The sequence below is a fragment of the Bubalus bubalis genome, chromosome 8 (genome assembly GCF_019923935.1).
Source record: "Bubalus bubalis isolate 160015118507 breed Murrah chromosome 8, NDDB_SH_1, whole genome shotgun sequence".
Taxonomy (NCBI): domain Eukaryota; kingdom Metazoa; phylum Chordata; class Mammalia; order Artiodactyla; family Bovidae; genus Bubalus; species Bubalus bubalis.
Genome location: NC_059164.1, coordinates 12,142,858 through 12,164,859, shown reverse-complemented (window position 1 = coordinate 12,164,859; position 22,002 = coordinate 12,142,858). Strand labels below are relative to the sequence as shown.

Below are 22,002 nucleotides of genomic sequence, written 5' to 3'. Positions count from 1 at the left end.
CAATCCACACAGTCCAAGTATTATTCAAGATATTACTAAAGTCACCCCTGCATAAAAGAGACTGTAAGCAAAATATGTAGAGATTATTTTTATATCCCTGCAATAAAAATTACCTTAAGTAGTAATAATGATGATAGCCATTTATATTTAGTAAGGACTTAAAATGTGGTTAAATGCAATCCCAATCCCTCTAATGACCTGAAGAGGTAAGTGTGTAAGAAAACTGAGGCACAGAGAGGTTATGTGACTTGCTCAGGAGGACAAGTGACAGAGAGAGCTGGGATGTGAACTCAGGTTCTTAACCACTCTGACATTATGATCTTGGCTTTTACTGGTGGCCACTGTCATTTACTATGAAGCACTGCTGAAGATGTTCTATCTTAAGTACCAATCTTACTTTTTATTTTATTTTGTTTTTCCCTATCCAATTTACTTTGAAAATGAATTATATTGTTGTATCATAAAATAATATTTGGAACAAAGAGGAGTACATATAGATAAAAAAGGTAAACAAGCAAATGAATACTTGCTAATTTTTAGAACAACAAAATAATGAGTTAGAAATCAAGAGTATGTTTTTCATAAAATCATATAGATCAACACTATCCAATAGAAATATAATATGAATCATATATGTAAATTAAAATTTTCTAGTTAGCCACATGGAAAAAAAGTAAAATTAATTCGTTTTATTTTTATCTCAAATATTCAAATATTATTTCAACATGCAGTCAGTATTATAAAAATATCAAGATATTTCATATATTTTTTTCCCATACTAAGTCTTTAAAATCGAGCATACATCTCAGTATTTACAAGCTACACTTCAAGTGCTCAACAGCCACACCTGACTAGAGGTTACCGTGTTGGATGATGCAGACAGAGATGGATGGGGAGTCACAGACTATATAGTTTTAGTTGATCTCACTTGTTTTTTAGTGAGGAATTCAGAGACTTACCTGTGGCAAAGTCAGGATGAATACTGGAGTCCAGCTCTGCATCTTCTCCACTATTCAGACTTTAAAGGAGAAAGCAGACTCACTTCCACAGAGGAGCACTGTCTCCCTCCCTTGTCATCTTCCCACCTGCCACCATCTAGCCTTGTTCTGAGACACACGTCTGCTCAAAGGGCTTTCCATTCAGTGACTGAGCCAGGAGCGTTTCCGGAATGGGCACTCCACTGATACCACAGGCTCCTTACTCTAAGAAGAGCACTTTATCTTACTCTGGTGTATACTTTAAGGGACGAACAAGCACTGACAACTGTTTCCTGCTTTGATCATCTGCTGTATAACCTGGTTAAATCAGAAAGTTGAGAGCATGTATTTGAAAAGGATAGAACCAAATCACATTTCTCTGCATTTTTCTCCTTATTTTGTCTTCTCCTTATTTCAAACTCATCTATTTGTTTCATGTTGGTCATGTATTTGAATCATTTTGTCTCCACAAGGAACAATGTAAGCTCTCTACTCTTTCAGTTCAGTTCAGTTCAGTCGCTCAGTTGTGTCCAACTCTTTGCCACCCCGTGGACTGCAGCATGCCAGGCTTCCCTGTCTATCACCAACTCCCGGAGTTCACTCAATCTCATGTCCATCAAGTCAGTGTTGCCATCCAGCCATCTCATCCTCTGTCGTCCCCTTCTCCTCCTGCCTTCAGTCTTTCCCAGCATCAGGGTCTTTTCAAATGAATCAGTTCTTTGCATCAGGTGGCCAAAGTATTGGAGTTTCAGCTTCAACATCAGTCCTTCCAATGTATATTCAGGATTGATTTCCTTTAGGATGGACTGCTTGGGTTTCCTTGCTGTCCAGGGGACTCTCAAGAGTCTCCTCCAACACCACAGTTCAAAAGCAACAATACTTCAGTGCTCAGCTTTCTTTATAGGCCAGCTCTCACATCCATACATGACTACTGGAAAAACCAAAGCTTTGACTAGATGGACCTTTGTTGGCAAAATAATGTCTCTGCTTTTAATATGCTGTCTAGGTTGGTCATAACTTTTCTTCCAAGGAGCAAGCATCTTTTAATTTCATGGCTGCAGTCACCATCTGCAGTGATTTTGGAGCCTGAAAAAATAAAGTTTGACACTGTTTCCATTGTTTCCCCATCTATTTGCCATGAAGTGATGGGACCAGATGCCATGATCTTAGTTTTCTGAATGTTGAGTTTTAAGCCAACATTTTCACTCTCCTCTTTCACTTTTATCCAGAGGCTCTTTAGTTCCTCTTTGTTTTCTGCCGTAAGGGTGATGCCATCTGCATATCTGAGGTTATTGATATTTCTCTGCATATCCCGGCAATCTTGATTCCAGCTTGTGCTTCTTCCAGCCCAGCGTTTCTCATGATCTACTCTGCATGTAAGTTAAATAAGCAGGGTGACAATATACAGCCTTGACGTACTCCTTTCCCAGTTTGGAACCAGTCTGTTGTTCCATGTCCCATTCTAACTGTTGCTTCTTGACCTGCATACAGATTTCTTAGGAGGCAGGTCAGGTGGTCTGGTATTCCTATCTCTTTCAGAATTGTCCACAGTTTGTTGTGATCCACACGGTCAAAGGCTTTGGCATAGTCAGTAAAGCTGAAGCAGATGTTTTTCTGGAACTCTTTTGCTTTTTCCATGATCCAGTGGATATTGGCAATTTGATCACTGGTTCCTCTGCCTTTTCTAAATCCAACTTGAACATCTGGAAGTTCACCATTCACATACTGTTGAAGCCTGTCTTGGAGAATTTTGAGCATTACTTTGCTAGCGTGTGAGATGAGTGCAGTTGTGTGGCAGTTTGAGCATTCTTTGGCATTGCCTTTCTTTGGGATTGCAACGAAAACTGACCTTTTCCAGTCCTGTAGCCACTGCTGAGTTTTCCAAATTTGTGGGCACATTGACTGTGGCACTTTCACAGCATCATCTTTCAGGATTTGGAATAGCTCAACTGGAATTCCATCACCTCCACTAGCTTTGTTTGTAGTGATGCTTCCTAAGGCCCACTTGACTTCACATTCCAGGATGTCTGGCTCTAGGTCAGTGATCACACCATTGTGATTATCTGGGTTGTGAAGATCATTTTCATATAGTTCTTCTGTGTATTCTTGCCACCTCTTCTTAATATCTTCTGCTTCTGTTAGGTCCATACCATTTCTGTCATTTATTGTGCCCATCTTTGCATGAAATGTACCCTTGGTATCTCCAATTTTCTTGAAGAGATCTCTAGTCTTTCCCATTCTATTACTTTCCTCTATTTCTTTGCACTGACCACTGAGGAAGGTTTTGATGTGAGATGGTGGATAGAAGGACGTGTGCTCATCTTCTCCTGTGAGAACTCCAAAACTACAACTCGCTGCTAAACAACCGTCGACTGGAGAATGTTGGATCCCACCAAAAAAAGATACTCCACATCCAAGGGCAAAGGAGAAGCCCCAGCAAGATGGCAGGAGGGGCAAAATCGCATTCAGAATCAAACCCCTTACCCACCAGAGATGCTCAGAGGGCTGAAACAAATCTGTGTGCACCAGGACCCCGAGACCCCACAGAGACTGAGCCAGAACTGTGTTTGAGTGTTTCCTGCAAAGGTACGGGTCAGCAGTGGCCTGTCGCAGGGGCAGGGGCTCTGGGTGCAGAGCATAAGCCCTCTGGGTATGGCATAATCCCTCTTGGAGGAGGTCGCCATTAACCCCACCGCAGAGCCGCCAAACTTACCCAGGACTGAGTTAACAGACTCTTGGAGGACACCAACCTTGTGTGCACCAGGACCCAGGAGAAAGGAGCAGTGACCCCGCAAGAGACTGACCCAGACTTGTGCGTGTGTCCAGGAGTCTCCGGCGGAGGCGTGGGTTGATGATGTCTTGCTGCAGGGCTGGGGGCACTGAGTGCACAGTGCGTGCGTGGGACCTTCTGAAGGAGGTCACCATTATCTTCATTACCTCCACCATAGTCTGGCCTCAGGTCAAATACAGGGAGGGAACACTCTCAGGGTATCACTAATTGACTGACCTCATCCAATTTTTATCATCTTATAAGAAATGGATGAAAAGCCTAAGAGATAACATTACTAACTCAGTTTGTGAATCATTTTTGAGAAAACGTCACAGGACTGATGAGTTTACTCCTAGTTCTTCTAACCGCTGGGAAGACCAGTGGGACCCTGCAGCACTGGGGCTTGTTGCCCCTATCTTCAGGGACCGTGTGAGGCCAGCTCAACTGCAGCATGCTGGACAGTAACTGTGCCTCCTGGAATAGGTTTTCTAAGGTTCTGGCCCAATTATTCGTTTACATAGGAGAACGGAGGCTATCGTTAGATTTGATTACTGTTAACCAATCACTGGGATAGCTCAAAAATTTTACTTTTGGGAACAGGAAAAGCCCCTCTTCTTTCCTGTCTTATTATTACAATTACATGAGGTTATTTCAGTCCTGTCAACATTCTACTGTAATTACAAATAATTATGAAACTATGATTCTAATTGAAAACTATTTTATAACATTGTACATGTGAATTGTTTGTGACTGCTGATGCAGAGAGATACAAGAATTGATGTTTTAAAATATAGCTGACTAGGTAGCCTGGGTGGCTGCTGGTTTAAAAGCTGGTATTAACTGTGGTTAAGCATTGTGCTGATGACCACCCACTGCGGGCTATGGGTGGTTTTGCCTAGAGTAAGATGAGCACTTGCCAAGAGAATCAAGACCTGCTTGATTTTCACCTGCAATTTAAACAAGGACATGAGAACTCTCCGGCTACTATAATGAAATTCAGTCAAACCCTGTCTCCCCCCTGCTGGGTGTCTGTGCTTGATGCACCCCATTGAGGGCGGTGCTCCCAAGGGGAGAGGTGGTGGCTGCCCCAAGAGCCCAGGGACCACAGGGAACACAGCGTCCTTTCTGAAGGCTCCCAGGGTCTCTCCCGTAGTGTATTTGGGCGTCTCTCTCTCCCTTAAATGGTGTCGCCGTTTGTTGTTTTTGCCCCTGAGCATACTTGATACTCTTCTATTCTTAATTCTAAGGCACTCACTAAATTTCTCATTTCAAAATCATGCAAAATTAAAAATTGCTTTTGAGTTGCATTATGGCCTAATTTCCCCCTGAGATTCCTGTCCTCAACATCAACAGAGCTTTCTTGCCATTCTCCGTTGGACAGCACAGAGGAAACCCAGAATAACAAAAATAAATTTTGGAATTCTCTCTTCCCATCCTTTACCCTCTCCCCCATTCTCCTGTAATCACGGGGAGAAGGTACAATTTCTCACCAAGTTGCCAGAAAAGAGAAAAAGAGAGAAAAAAGGCTTGGACAACCTATAAAATGGATAAATGGTCTGCAAATAATTTTGTGTTCCTTTATTCTTAGCATTTTGTCTGTTTCTTCCTTAGTCTGTACTTTTGGGATGATTCCCTAAATTCATAAAGCAATATAAACATCATTAGATGCTTAAGGAAGTGCATATGACATTCAATGTAAAAAAGACATCTAGACAGGAGGCCAAGCTCCAGCTACCTGACATTAATTGCCTGTTGCATAATTCTGGGCAAATCAATTAAATTCTATGACGGCGAAGTCTTTTATCAATAAAGTGTAGTATTATTATCTCCCCTCCCAATCTTATTTTAAGAATCAAATGAAATGATAAATATAAAACTTCTCTGTAACTCACAAATAATAATAATAGTGAATTTCTATTTTTATTTTTGAATGCCTTCTATGTGCAAGGTGGCAGTTTAAAAGCTAAATGAGTTGAAAACTTATTTAACCCTTACACTTATGTTATGAGGTAGCTACTCTTATTATCCTCATTTCACAGAAGAGAAAACAAAGGTACAGAGGCTACATAACCTGTCCAAGATTTTCAAGGTAGTTAACTGGGAGAGTGCTGATTTAAACTCAGGCAGCTGGACTTGAGACAGAGCACGCATCTGTGCCTTAATGTCTTCCTATACAAAGCCAAGTTTACAATTATGCAATCTCAGAATAAAATTGGGAAAGCTTGACAATATATTATACAAAGCTCATTTCTCTATAGGACAGTTTTTATCTAATAGTAAGCATAGTTGATGGCATTGGCAAAAATCAATTTAACAGCTGAGTCCAGAGACAGTGGTCTTTCTTATATGCAGGTGGACAGAAACAGTCTTGAAAGCAACAAGGTACTTAAATGCAAAATCACCCTTTCAGACTTAAAAAGAGAATATATAAGCATTGTGGGTAGCCAGGCAAAAAAGCTGAAATATGTCTGACATGTCACATAGGTATATTTATGCTGTATTTAGATAAGCATTTACTAAAACTGTTCATGTGACCATAATTCTGCAATTAAACTAATGGACCAAGTGTAGGTCCAAGTGTAGGCTATAACTACAGTAAGAAATACAAACTGTGGAACTTTTCTTTCATCTCACCTCTAGGAACATCACATCAGCACAAAGATACTGACCACTGACTTTGGTTAACAATGGCAGGGAGTCAGAAAGTTCAGATGCACAGACACACCTGTGTTCTTAATCACCCACCCATACCTGCTACCTGGAGAAAGCCTACTGGCTTCTTTCTCTTTCTCTTTCCATTTCTTCCCCTTGTTGGAATTCTTCCGCAAAGGTGCCCTGTAATGACAGCACACAGTCAGAAAGGGGAATGGAGCATTTTCTCCTTTAACCCTTCTCTTAAAGAGGGTTTGCTTTCCACCTCGTGAAGCGCTTACCCCAGGTTCACGAACTTCCGCTTGATTTTTCCTCCTCGCACCACCAATGAACTGGATGCCCTTAGTGACTTGGGACCTTTGGCACCATCTGGGATATACACATATGTGAAAAAGGGTTATCATCATGTTTTCTATTACTATCATTTTTAAAAAGCTATTGTCAAAAGTCACTGCATCTCTGTAGCTAAGGGGTTTGCCTCAATTCCTAACTGTAAAAGAAAATAACAGATGCCTTTTATAAGGAAACAGGATACAGCTATGTTGAGGAACACTCAGTTAAACCAGGAGAGGGCCTGTTATACAGAAGCCCAATTCTAAAATCAAAAGAATTTTAGTTTCAAATAAAGTGGAATGAAAAAATAAGCAAGAATAAATACTGTCAAATCACCCTTTACATTCAAAGCAGGGACCAAATGACTTTCTTTTGTTCATTCTCTGGCTCCAACTCTGCTTCAAATGTCTGGGCTGGGTCCTCCACGCCTTTCTTGCTTTGGGTTTTTAAACGCCTTCTGACAGGAACCCAGCCACTTCCCCTCTATGTCCCAAGTCCAGTGAAGAATGTCACCCCTGAGAGTCTGGGAGATTCAGGGAGAAAGTGAGAGTCAAAGCTTCCCCTTCTGGTCTGCCCCTTGCTAATGGCTTGCGGCCAGCACTGGGACAGAGGAGACAGACATGGGGGAGGCGGCTCAAGCAGGAGCTCAGTTATAAAACATTTACAACTTTGCAAGGTCTGTTTTAGAAGTTGGCTCGGAGCACAGCTTGGCTGGCCTCCCTTGATGTGGAAGACTCCAAAACCTCCTCAGTGTTTGGAGCTGAATGATCCTTACTTCTCTTGAGTCATGCTGGCATTCGAAAGCGCAGCAGCTGCTGAGGGGTGGGGACACCTGAGATGATGCCAGAAACCGATCAGAAGAGAGACTCTGCCAAGGGAATTCAATGTCAGCTGCAGGAACAAGATCTCACTAGTGGCACTTATTCTACTTTGGACAAGGTAGAAACTGCTGTGGCTCTACCTGGAACTATACAGCAATGGATGCTATTTGGCATTATATTTCAGCACATCCAGTTATCTGAGATCATTAACAAAGGGCGTCTTAACTTTGATGCATATTTGTGTATAAAAACTGCTTTTTCTCAATTGTCTGTGGGTGTCTGTCTATCTTTTTAAAATTAAAAAGAAAATCCAGAAACTTTGTGGCATGGAATATAGTTCTCCTAATAAAATATTCAGTTAATCTTCTGGGTTAATTTTGCTTATGCTTTTCGTCTATTTCAAGAGAAATTTCTAAATACACATAACTTACAAACAGTTCTCATTTAGAAGTTTCTTTTCGAAGTTTTGAAGATGCACAGGATGTTGAAAAACATTCTAAGGATTTTTAGCAATGAGCTTTTCATAGTTTTAATGATACTCTGATTACAATAATCAATAATTTTGAAATGTACATAATGAAATAGAAAAGTCAGAAATATGTCCACATCAAAATCCACTTCTAGCCTCAAATATTTATTATGACTATTTGCATCATTACTCTTTGGGTAACTGAATTAAACAGCCACAGATGTGACATTTTCACCTAAATAAAATCTACAGACATAGCACAAACTTATTGTAAGGTGATTTTGCAAATGGACATTAAAAAAGCAGGACTGTAGTTTTCCTAACAGAAGTCAAAGAAAAGAAAATACTATATTCTTCCAAATCAATTCTAGAGTAACTCTTATGGCTAGGACTGTGTGAAGTTAAAAGGAGACTGATTTATTATTTTTGGAAACAAAGGTGGCTGGGAGATGTTTCAATGAGTGGTGTGAGGACCAGATGAGACAATGTACATGGCAACACTCTATAACCTATTAGCGTGGCAATTATTTGGACATCTTGGGATTAAAAGCCTGATTCTGCCCATCACAGAGCCTGCTGCCAGGCAACCTTACATCATTATCTCATACATTTGCCAAAGTGTGTTCCAAGGCACACTTAAATGAATGCTTTCAAAAGGCTGAAGAGGCAAGATTAAGTAATAAAGCACTTCTCCAGTTTAAATCAATCAAACCCATCTTTAATGTACATTAGAACTTCTAGTCCATATAAAAACCAACACTGGATTGGTATGACTTCAGGAAAAGAAAAAGAATTTTGACAGTTTTGTCTGTTTGCTTATTTAGCTGTATCTGAACTTTCCACTAGGCTTTTTGAAAACTCTCCATTACCACCTTCATGAGCAATCAGAGGTCCAAGTCTTCACACTGGATGCCATAGCTTTAAGCTTTGGCAAGTGGGTCTTTATTTTCAAAGGTAATAACTGATCTCCTGAGCTAATATTAAACCATTGTTGGGGCTGTATTCTTCTTATTCTCACTGCAACAAGACGCCTGACTACCTCTTCTTTTATTATGTTGTTGCTCAGCCGCTCAGTTGTGTTCAACTCTTTGTGACCCCATGGACTGCAGCAGACCAGGCTTCCCTGTCTTTCACCATCTCCCACAGTTTGCTCAAACTCATGTCCATTGAGTTGATGATGCCATCTAACAGTCTCATCCTCTGTAACCCTCTTTTCCTGCCCTCGATCTTTCCCAGCATCAAGGACTCCCAAGTCTACCTCCCAGCCCTGACTTCTCTCTTGAGCTCAAGTCCTCTTCTACTAGAAGTGAGTTAATCATCTTTCCCCCATAAAGTTTCTGATTTCCTTATTTCTATTAACGACAGGGACCATGCTTTCTGAGGCCAGAAGCCCTGTGATCAGTTTCAACCTCCTCACTCTCTTCCCCTAGTCAGCTTACTTTCAATGGTTCTCATATCATTCTTTCTTTTCCCTAAATGGAAAGGAAATTCTCCTTTCCCTAAATGGAGTTAGACATTTATCATATATCCAGTTGTAATGGGAGTCTTTCTGTCCTAGTTTCCACTGAGGTCCCACAATTTAACAAAATGGTGACTTGCAAATGCGGTATTGCTACAATTTAGAAAATGCCCTACTTCAATTACATGTTCAATAATAGCAGAGATTCAGACTAAGGATTGCAATCAACCACAGCTATTAACTTAATCATTACCTCTCTGGTACCTTGGTAGACCAAAAGTAACGGTTCAGTTCAGTTCAGTTGCTCAGTCGCGTCCGACTCTTTGCAACACCATGAATCGCAGCACACCAGGCCTCCCTGTCCATCACCAACTCCCAGAGTTCACTCAGACTCACATCCATCGAGTAGGTGATGCCATCCAGCCATCTCATCCTCTGTCATCCCCTTCTCCTCCTGCCCCCAATTCCCTCCCAGCATCAGAGTCTTTTCCAGTGAGTCAACACTTCGCATGAGGTTGCCAAAGTACTGGAGTTTCAGCTTTAGCATCAGTCCTTCCAAAGAACACCCAGGACTGATCTCCTTTAGAAGGGACTAGCTGGATCTCCTTGCAGTCCAAGGGACTCTCAAGAGACTTCTCCAACACCACAGTTCAAAAGCATCAATTCTTCGGTGCTCAGCTTTCTTCACAGTCCAACTCTTACATCCATACATGACCACTGGAAAAACCATAGCCTTGACTAGATGGACCTTTGTTGGCAAAGTAATGTCTCTGCTTTTGAATATGCTATCTAGGTTGGTCATAACTTTCCTTCCAAGGAGAAAGTGTCTTTTAATTTCATGGCTGCAATCACCATCTGCAATGATTTTGGAGCCCAAAATAAAGTCTGACACTGTTTCCACTGTTTCCCCATCTATTTCCCGTGAAGTGATGGGCCCAGATGCCATGATCTTAGTTCTCTGAATGTTGAGCTTTAAACCACTTTTTCACTCTCCTCTTTCACTTTCATCATGAGGCTTTTTAGTTCTTCTTCACTTCTGCCATAAGGGTGGTGTCATCTGCATATCTGAGGTTATTGATATTTCTCCTGGCCATCTTGATTCCAGCTTGTGCTTCTTCCAGCCCAGCGTTTCTCATGATGTACTCTGCATATAAGTTAAATAAGCAGGGTGACAATATACAGCCTTTGCTGCTGCTGCTGCTGCTAAGTCGCTTCAGTTGTGTCTGACTCTGTGCGACTCCATAGACGGCAGCCTACCAGTCTCCGTTGTCCCTGGGATTCGCCAGGCAAGAGTACTGGAGTGGGTTGCCATTGCCTTCTCCATATACAGCCTTGATGTACTCCTTTTCCTATATGGAACCAGTCTGTTGTTCCATGTCCTGTTTTAACTGTTGCTTCCTGACCTGCATATAGGTTTCTCAAGAGGCAGGTCAGGTGGTCTGGTATTCCCATCTCTTTCAGAATTTTCCACAGTTTATTGTGATCCACACAGTCAAAGGCTTTGGCATAGTCAATAAAGCAGAAATAGATGTTTTTCTGGAACTCTCTTGTTTTTTCCATGATCCAGAGGATGTTGGCAATTTGATCTCTGATTCCTCTGCCTTTTCTAAAACCAGCTTGAACATCTGGAAGTTCACGGTTCACATATTGCTGAAGCCTGGCTTGGAGAATTTTGAGCATTACTTTCCTAGTGTGTGAGTTGAGTGCAATTGTGCGGTAGTTTGAGCATTCTTTGTCATTGTCCTTCTTTGGGATTGGAATGAAAACTGACTTTTTCCAGTCCTGTGGCCACTGCTGAGTTTTCCAAATTTGCTGGCATATTGAGTGCAGCACTTTCACAGCATCACCTTTCAGGATTTGAAATAGCTCAACTGGAATTCCATCACCTCCACTAGCTTTGTTCGTAGTGATGCTTTCTAAGGCCCACTTGACTTCACATTCCAGGATGTCTGGCTCTAGGTGAGTGATCACATCATCATGATTATTTTGGTCGTGGAGCTCTTTTTTGTACAGTTCTTCTGTGTATTCTTGCCACCTCTTCTTAATATCTTCTGCTTCTGTTAGGTCCATACCATTTCTGTCTTTTATTGAGCCCATCTTTGCATGAAATGTTCCCTTGGTATCTAATTGTCTTGATGAGATCTGTAGTCTGTCCCATTCTGTTGGTTTCCTCTATTTCTTTGCATTGATCGCTGAGGAAGGCTTCCTTATCTCTCCTTGCTATTCTTTGGAACTCTGCATTCAGATGCTTATATCTTTCTTTTTCTCCGTTGCTTTTCACTTCTCTTCTTTTCACAGCTATTTGTAAGGCCTCCCCAGACAGCCATTTTGCTTTTCTGCATTTCTTTTCCATGGGGATGGTCTTGATCCCTGTCTCCTGTACAATGTCACGAACCTCCATCCATAGTTCATCAGGCACTCTGTCTATCAGATCTAGTCCCTTAAATCTATTTCTCACTTCCACTGTATAATCATAAGGGATATGATTTAGGTCATACCTGAATGGTCCAGTGGTTTTCCCTACTTTGTTCTATTTAAGTCTGAATTTGGCAATAAGGAGTACATGATCTGAGCCACAGTCAGCTCCTGGTCTTGTTTTTGTTCACTGTATAGAGCTTCTCCATCTTTGTTGCAAAGAATATAATCAATCTGATTTTGGTGTTGACCATCTGGTGATGTCCATGTGTAGAGTCTTCTCTTGTTTTGTTGGAAGAGGGTGTTTGCTATGACCAGTGCATTCTCTTAGCAAAACTCTATTAGCCTTTGCCTTGCTTCATTCCATATTCCAAGGCCAAATTTGCCTGTTACTCCAGGTGTTTCTTGACTTCCTACTTTTGCATTCCAGTCCCCTATAATGAAAAGGACATCTTTTTTGGGTGTTAGTTCTAGAAGGTCTTGTAGGTCTTCATAGAACCGTTCAACTTCAGCTTCTTCTGAGTTACTGGTCAGGGCATAGACTTGGATTACTGTGATATTGAATGGTTTGCCTTGGAAACGAACAGAGATCATTCTGTCATTTTTGAGATTGCATCCAACTACTGCATTTTGGACTCTTTTGTTGACCATGATGGCTACTCCATTTCTTCTAAGGGATTCTGCCCACAGTAGTAGATATAATGGTCATCTGAGTTAAATTCACCCATTCCAGTCCATTTTAGTTCACTGATTCCTAGAATGTCAACATTCACTCTTGCCATCTCCTGTTTGACCACTGCCAATTTGCCTTGATTCATGGACCTAACATTCCAGGTTCCTATGCAATATTGCTCTTTATAGCATCGGACCTTGCTTCTATCACCAGTCACATCCACAGCTGGGTGTTGTTTTTGCTTTGGCTCCATCCCTTCATTCCTTCTGGAGTTATTTCTCCACTGATCTCCAGTAGCATATTGGGTACCTACTGACCTGGGGAGCTCCTCTTTCAGTATCCTATCATTTTGCCTTTTCATACTGTTCATGGGGTTCTCAAAGCAAGAATACTGAAGTGGTTTGCCATTCCCTTTTCCAGTGAATCACAGTCTGTCAGACCTCTCTCCACCTGACCTGCCCATCTTGGGTGGCCCTACACAGCATGGCTTAGTTTCACTGAGTTAGACAAGGCTGTGGTCCATGTGATCAGGTTGACTAGAGTTCTGTGATTATGGTTCAGTGTGTCTGCCCTCTGATGCCCTCTCGCAACACCTACTGTCTTACTTGGGTTAAAAGTAATGGTATATTACTTTAAAAATTCTAGAAAAATGGCAACTAATGAGTAAGACAATTTCAGAGTTTATCCAACAATGTTGAGTGGAAGGAAACATATGTCTAGACTAGGAATCAGCAAGCTTTCTCTGTAAAAGGCCAGAGTGTAAATATTTTAGGTTGTGGGCCACTGACTCTGTCACAGCTACTCACTCTTCTACTGTAGTATGAAAACAGTATGGAACTGTATGAGTGTGGTTGTGTTCCGAAAAAACTTTATTTATAAAAACAGATGGAGGCTGGATTTGGTTTGATGACCTCAGTTCCAGAATACCTGTACTGATTATCTAGAGAGACATACTTATTAATTCATCCAAGAAACTTATGGATATAAACTACATTGCATACTTCTTACTAGGGACCACGAATGCAAAGATGAATACAATGAATGAGAAAACCCTATCTCACACTTGAAAACTAGATTAGACTTATTATACACAAAGTGACAGAAGTGGAAGTAACAGTGTGAAAATTTCTGTGAGGGTCAAAGAGAATAATTAACTCTACTTGGGAAAGGGGACAGGGTACAAAGGCTCCAGTAAAGGAGGTGAAATTTAAGATGAGCTTTGAAGGAAGTCCAGAATCTACTGGAGGGGCATGTTAGGTGTGAACTTAAACATGAAGTCCAGTTTGTACTTGTGAGTAGTAACCTAGTTCCTTTATTGAGATGCCAATGAGTTGTAAGAACCACACACACATAAACACATACACACGGGTAAATCAAGCTAATCACACTTCACCTCTGTTGAGTCCTGGTCTGAATAGTGGATTTGTCTCATATGGTAAAGAACTCAAGGATTTTACAGACTGCAAAGAGTCTTGACTGACAGGTTTCTTCGCTATCTTTCGAAGTGCATCAGAACATGAGAGTGGAAGGCAATCAAGTATGAGGTTATTGATGGTGATGCTTGTGGGGTGTCAGAGAGACAGGCTTTGTCACCTGTCCGAGGGAGACACAGAGAGAGAGGAGAGAGAGAAATAGAGACGGACTCTAGTCTACAAACTCCCTGTGGGAAAGAATGGAATATCATCATTGTATATTTGGCCATTGGCACAATGCTGGACACAGAGCAGGTGTTCAACTATTTGTTGAATAAATACATGGATGAATAGATTAATATTAGTGAACACGGAAGACAAGGGAGTTCTCCAAGGCCGGAAACCTTCATCCAGGGAAGGAAAGAATGTGAGGCACTACTTTCCTCCAGTCATAGCTAATACCTAATAACCGTTATCATACTAGTAACTGACTACTTATAAAGTTAATACTTTAGAAAAGTTAATTAATTGCTCCTTTCTAGTTGCTCAGAAGCATCACCAACCCAGGAATATAAAAATTGAGAAAGTTCAAGTATGTAATCTCTGGAGAAGAAACTACCACCCCTTTTTCTTGGTCCTGCTTACAGCAGCTATGAATTTAATCCCAAAGAAGAGGTAGTGGCAAGCAAAGGAGGTCTTTGGAGAAAAGAAGGAATTCTCACATTTTCATGCTAATTACTGCTAACCACATTCTGCTGAATATTCCTGCTAATGGTCTGTGAAGCACAGATCATACCCATGTAATACTTTCCCAAATTTGAGATGAAACACCTGCTTTTTAGAATGAAAAGAGAAAATAATCTAGACAAGATGTAGCCACTTTAAAAAAAATATTTGAGTGAGATTTCATATGTGAGTGACCCATTTTCTGACTACAATGTACTTTTTTCAGATAGCTAAGTTATACCTGAAAACTCAAACAGTGGAATACAAGGTATTAACCTCTTCCTCCGAAATAGGTCCCTCTGCTCTTTTGCCTTCTTACAAACAAAGTAAGGTCTATACACACTTTTTTTCTGAGGAGATGAGGGAGGCCTTGTTACAAGTACATTTCTATAAAAGTGCTATTACGATCTAACATTTAGGTTAATTAATAAGAGTTTCTGAAGCCTTCATTCTATTGAAAGTAAGCCAAACTCACAGGACAAGTCCTTCACCAACTTAATAAATTAGCAGGTTTGACATACTTTCTCTTGCTTCCACAAGGATCTTATACACCCTAAGTACTTAATTTTTACCTCAAAACTTCTAGAAGTCTTGTGCTTAGGACCAAACCTGTGGAAGATAATTCCACCAAATCAATAGGCTCAGGGAAGAAGAACAGGGAAAATACCAGGGGTAAAGCTATGATGCTTACTAAAAGTTACAAAACAAAGTGAGTCCCCACAATCAATTGTATTTCTATATTCAAGATGTATTCATGGAAAGATTGCAGCCTTTGATTTGGTAGAGATGTCTGTGCTTCAGTTGTGTCTGACTCTTTTCAACATTATGGATTATAGACCACTAAGCTCCTCTGTCCATGGAATTCTCCAGGCAAGAATACTGGAATGGGTTGCCATGCTCACTTCCAGGGGATCTTCCTGACCCAGGGATTGAACGTGCGTCTCCTGCATTACAGGTGGATTTTTTACCCATCATATTTAAAATGACTCTACATGTATAAGAGTTTCTTCTTCCATGTGATCTTAACTAGTTTTTAAGACTCTAGTTACATAAAATAAACGAAAATGAGCCTATTTTTTGTGCATCTTTGCATCATTTAACTTGTTTAAGCAAGAATTTATTACTTCTATTAATTAAAACATACAACTCAAAGGACAATAGTCTATTGACACTGCTATGAAATTCTCGTGTTAATTCTAGGAGCATATTTTAAAATTTATGGACTAATCTTGCTGTATTATCTTTATTATAGATTTTCTATCACCTTCTATGCAATATAAATTACTGTGAGAATTTCTTCTAAATAAAAACCAGTTAATGGATTAAGACCTACACTGTTTTCACCTCCATATATATATATTCTTTTTCTATATGAGTATGTTAGTGTTTATTGAAACTTTAGGGGATGCTATTATCTAAAATCTCTAGGCCTCCTGAAGAATTTCCTTCAATAAGAAACTTGCTGAGGATGTGAAATACTAATCAGACAGGAAGAGATAAAAAGTAAGGGAGTTCTCTTGTCCCATAATGTAAATGGAAAGCAGTATCGATTATTAGCTATGCCAAAGACAAAGGCCCTGCTTTTGTGAGTCACAAATTGAGGTGTTAGTGAAGTCAGACAAAACAAAAGCTAAAAAAACCAAAATTAACAGTACCTTTGTCTTGTAGTATTTTCGTGGTGGTGGCTTGATTGTGGCAAGGCAATTCTTCCATATCATGATCAGATTTTGAAGGAGAGGAGAGTGAAGTGTCTTCCCCAACAGAGGAGGAAGGCTCCCCTTCCGAGTACAGTGGTCCTTCTTGAAATTCAGCTATGTGGTCAGACGAGAGGGGCACACCACCAGCCACTGGAGTGAGGGATGAAGCACCAGAATCTGATTCTGGTGAAGCTCTCAAACCCTTGGGCAGAAGTGATTTGGTAATGTGCATGTGGTTATAGAAACTGTTTGAAGGCTGTTGGTATAAGAGATTATAAAGGAGGTTATGCCACTGATCATCAGTCCATTTGATACTTACTTTGAAATCAGACCAACCTTGTTTTTAGAAAATCCCTATGAAAACCAATTTTTGACGGTTTACAGATGAGACTGCATAGTTCACAACAATGTACCATATTACCACTGTAGCTAACACAGACACCTAAGACATAATAAAAACAATGACTTGTGCACTAATTATTTACCACCAGGAAAAATCAACAGCTGAATATCAACAGCACCATCAGGAAATATGAAGATATGGATATTCTCTTGGTTGTCAGTTCACTGAGTGAGTACAGAAAGAATTTGAATTATAACGATATATAGAGGTGAATAAGAATTTAGGAGACATAGAAGTGAACTATTCCAGCTGTTTTCAACTAGAATACAGAATCTGGCTGCAGGAAAAGCATTATTTTCAATAAGCTGTAGGAACAAGGATACAGCCCAAAGCCAAGTCAGACAGCGGTCAGGGGTGCTCACCTTTCGCTCCAGACTGTCCTCCCCATCAGTTGAGCTGACACTATCATAGAGTCTTGTCCTAGATGGTCTCTGGTGTCTGTTCTTCAAGGAGAGCTGAGCCCGAGTTTTCAGTACTTTTGAATCCAGGCGCTCTGTCTCTGGGACTGCTTCATTAAAGTCTAAAAATAAAATATTGCAAAATAATCTGTGAAACCTTTGGAGAGGACTAACAAGAGACTATGGACACTGAAAACAAAATATCAAAGTTATCAGTAACACTAGGCAGGAAACGGGTGAGAATCATGGTGGTCTGTCTGGTAACAAAGGTAACAAAGATGAGATTTGGGAGAAATGTACAAAGCCTACAGAAAGAAACCAACACTAAACATGACCAAAGTCAACAACAAAAATCTAGCATTCACAGATCATAAAATCTTCCTATAACTATACAAAGCACTCGTTAGTATTTATTTGTTTACATGAATATATGCTGAAGTGTTGGATGAAGAAAGATGTGAGAAGAAGGTGTATCAAAGTTGAGAGTTCTTAGAAATTAAGACAAAAACCTACAAAAGTCAGGTGCCAGGTCAAGAGCAGATAACAAAAGGTGACCATCAGCATAAACTTTCTATAGCAAAAGTTACCAAAACTGTAACTATAAGGACTATACCACTTTGGTCTTAATATTTATATATTTTTTCCACTCAAAACAGAGTTTCTGAAAATTAAGCTTGTTCTTCAACTCTTTAGAAAGCCCAGCAAAGAACTTATCTCAACAGCAAATTTAAGAGAACCGGGGAAATAAAACAATGTAGGCTATCCAAGCAAAACAAAATCAAAAAGCAATTAAACCACCACAAGTACTTAATTTACTAGTATTATGGATGAAGTAGAATAAACTGCCCATTGATAGACAGATAAAGATGTGTATACACACACACGAATATTAATTTCAGTTCAGTTGCTCAGTTGTGCCCAACTAAGTAAAAAAAAAAACCTGACTTTGTGCCACCCATGGACTGCAGCGTGCCAGGCTTCCCTGTCCATCACCAACTCTCAAAGCTTGCTCAAACTCATGTCCATCAAGTCGGTGATGCCATCCAACCATCTCATCCTCTGTTGTCCCCTTCTCCTCCTGTCTTCAATCTTTCCCAGCATCAGGGTCTTTTCTAAGGAGTCAGTTCTTCACATTAGATGGCCAAGAGATCGGAGCTTCAGCTTAAGCATTAGTCCTTCCAATAAATATTCAGGACAGATTTCCTTTAGGATTGACTATTTTGATCTCTTTGCAATTCAAGGGACTTGAGTCTCCTCCAACACCATAGTTCAAAAGCATCAATTCTTCAGCACTCAGCTTTCTTTATGGTTCAACTCTCATATCCATACATGACTACTGGAAAAACCATAGCTTTGACTAGATGGGCCTTTGTCAGCCAAGTAATGTCTCTGCTTTTTAATATGCTGTCTAGGTCGGTCATAGCTTTACTTCCAAGGAGCAAGCGTCTTTTAATTTCATACCTATAGTCACCATCTGCAGTGATTTTGGAGCCCAAGAAAATAAAGTGTCACTGTTTCCATCGTTTCCCCATCTATTTGCCGTGAAGTGATGAGACTGCATGCCATGATCTTTGTTTTTTGAATGTTGAGTTTTAAGCCAACTTTTTCACTCTCCTCTTTCACTTACATCAAGAGGCTTTTTAGTTCCTCTTTGCTTTCTGCCATAAAGGTGATGTCATCTGCATATCTGAGGTTATTGATATTTCTCTGCATATCCCAGCAATCTTGATTCCAGTTTGTGCTTCCCCCAGCCCAGCGTTTCTCATGATGTACTCCACATATAAATTAAATAAGCAGGGTGACAATATACAGCTTTGTCGTACTCCTTTCCCAATTTGGAACCAGTCTGTTGTTCCATGCCCCATTCTAACTGTTGCTTCTTGACCTGCATACAGATTTCTTAGGAGGCAGGTCAGGTGGTCTGGTATTCCCATCTCTTGAGGAATTTTCCACATTTTGTTGTGATCCACACAGTCAAAGGATCTGGCATAGTCAATAAAGTAGAAGTAGATGTTTTTCTGGAATTCTGTTGCTTTTTCCATGATTCAACAGATGTTGGCAATTTGATCTCTGGTTCCTCTGCCTTTTCTAAATCCAGCTCGAATATCTGGAAGTTCATGGTCATGTACTGTTGGAGCTTAGAGAATTTTGAGCATTACACTTTGCTAGTGTGTGAGATGAGTGCAATTATGTGGTAGTTTGAACACTCTTTGGCATTGCCTTTCTTTGGGATTGGAATGAAAGCTGATCTTTTCCAGTCTTGTGGCCACAGTTGAGTTTTCCAAATTTGCTGGCATATTGAGTGCAGCACTTTCACAGCATCATCTTTTAGGATTTGAAATAGCTCAACTGGAATTCCATCACCTCCACTAGCTTAGTTCATAGCAATGCTTCCTAAGACCCACTTGACTTCACATTCCAGGATGTCTGGCTCTAGATGAGTGACCACACCATCGTGATTATCTGCGTCATGAAGGTCTTTTTTGTACAGTTCTTCTGTGTCTTCTTGCCACCTCTTCTTAATATCTTCTGCTTCTGTTAGGTCCATACCTATTTTTATTTTTATTAAATTAGGTCCATACATATTATTACTCAGCCATAAAAAATAATGAAAGCTTGCTATTTGCAACAACAGGGATGGACCTAAAGGGTATTTTGCTAAGTGAAGTCAGTCAGACAGAGAAAGACAATTACTGTATGTGTTTACTTACATGTGAAACCTAAAACACAAAACAAACAAACATAACAAAGTAGAAATGGAGCTTTAGACACAGAAAACAAGCAGGGGTGGTGGTCAGAGATGTGCAATGAATGAAACAGGTGAGGGAGATAAGACGTACAAGCTTCCAGTTAACAAATGAATCATGGGAATAAAACGTACAGAGTGGGGAACACAGTCGACAGCAATGTGATATCTTTGCATAGTAACAGACAGTAAATAGGTTTGCTGTGATGGTCATTTTATAATGTATACATATATCAAATCACTATGCTGTGCGCAGGAACTGACACAGTGCTGTAGGTCAGTCATACTTCAACACTCCTGTCCCAACCAACCAACTCAAGAAACTCACAAAAAAAGATCAGATTTGTCGTTATCAAAGGTGGGAGTTGGGCGAAGGGGAAGTTAGATGAAGGCAGTCAAAGGTACAGACTTCAGTGATAAGATAAATAAGTACCAGGAATATAATGTACACGATAAATATAATTAACATCGTTGTGTGTTATATATGACATTTAACAGAGTAAATCCTAGGAGTTCTCATCACAAGGAAAATATAATTTTTCTCTTTTTCTTTTACTTTGTATCTATAAGAGGTGATGGATGCTCACTAAACTTAATGTGGTAATCATTTCATGATATAAGTAAAATTATTACTCTGCACACCTTAAACTTATACAGTGCTGAATATCAATTATATCTCAATAAACCAGAAGATAAAAAATACAGTATAAGGGCTAAAAAATTAAAAATAAATATATCCTCTACAAATTTCCTTTTATTAACTTCTAAGTTTACATTCCAAGTTATTTGCATGCATCTCTGTCTCATTTCTTTTTCTTGGATATCTACTCTCCTCACCATACAAGACACTGATTTTTCAAAGGAACATGTTCAAGTCTTTAAATAAAACATGTCAAAATTAAAAAAAAAAAAAAAAAAAAAGAGTCATACCAAATGGCTTGGTAAAGGCTAGAGGGAGAATCTGATGTGGTTCTCTTTAGTCCGCCTCTCCCTACCCTTAATCTTGCTGCCCAGAGGCTAAGTCAGGACTCAAAAGTTACCATCTCCAAGGGAAGAGGGAAGGTTACCCATGAACATACTTAGGCACTGGCTGAGGAAAAGTGTTCTCCGGTTGAATTTATTTGCAATGGTACTACTCCTTACATTTGTACATGTAGCCACTCCTTAGAAATAATGAAGTTTCATCATTAATCCTATTTTATCTTTTCAGAGTGCCAGTCATTAAATGAAGTAATAATATTGAAGAAATTGATCAAGTGGGTCTTGGATTTAAATTATTAAAAACAAAGCAAATAACTGAGTTACAGAAAATATTAACATGTATGAACATTAATAGAGTAAAACAATTTTTCACAGTGGCATTACCCCATGAAATTCTTTTTCACAGTATTATTAAGTATTAACTATGCTTAAATATATTCTGTTATAAAAACAAGGAAGCATCTCAGATCGCACCTTTCTTATCAATGGAACATGGTGCTTGGCATATGGTTCTAACAAATAAAATTAAATATATTGTTCCCTGAGAGATACATCCACTGAATAACAATATGTACAGAAAGTTTTCCTTTTCATTTCCTATATTTGAAAGAAAAGTGGATAACAGAAAAGTCAGACCATTCAGGTATATTTAAAGACAGCTAAATGTTTTCTAATCAGTAGTCTCTTTATTTTTCACATGTCAATGGAAAAAAAAATCCCCTTGATTACTTTAATTTCCTCCTTCTAACAAATTCTGAACTTGCCACTGCCCATTAAGAGTTGTGATCACTGGGAGAGAATCAGCTTTACAAGCTCTTGTTTACATATAAAACATGGAAATACAACATAGAGGAATGCAATAATTTAGATACACTGCTGTACACACACATCTTACAATCTGTCTATCTCATATTTGGATTGCACATTCTATAATCCCAAACACTGCCCATACACCATCTCATTTGTTCCTCACAACAGCTCCAACAGAGTAGCCAAGTATATACAGCCAAGCATATATTTTGCTCTCCTGAAGCTCGAAAACTTGACTGTCTTATCCTTATCCATACAGC

At 39.7% G+C, this 22,002-nt stretch overlaps 1 protein-coding gene across 14 annotated transcripts in view; it reads right to left on the bottom strand.

The window, feature by feature from the left end:
* Window positions 1-22,002, bottom strand: part of PPP1R9A (protein phosphatase 1 regulatory subunit 9A) — a 339,661-nt gene that overhangs the window by 18,942 nt on the left and 298,717 nt on the right. For 8 of the 14 annotated variants that reach the window (XM_025291975.3, XM_025291972.3, XM_044946447.2 and 5 more), the window contains 4 exons: window positions 17,170-17,327; window positions 16,363-16,660; window positions 6,681-6,768; window positions 6,499-6,582 (listed from right to left, as the gene is read on the bottom strand). In XM_025291975.3, coding sequence (XP_025147760.2) covers window positions 6,499-6,582; window positions 6,681-6,768; window positions 16,363-16,660; window positions 17,170-17,327 — 628 coding nt within the window. The remainder of the gene's footprint in view (window positions 1-6,498; window positions 6,583-6,680; window positions 6,769-16,362; window positions 16,661-17,169; window positions 17,328-22,002) is intronic. The other 6 variants (XM_044946449.2, XM_044946450.2, XM_044946451.2 and 3 more) reach the window with 2 other exon arrangements.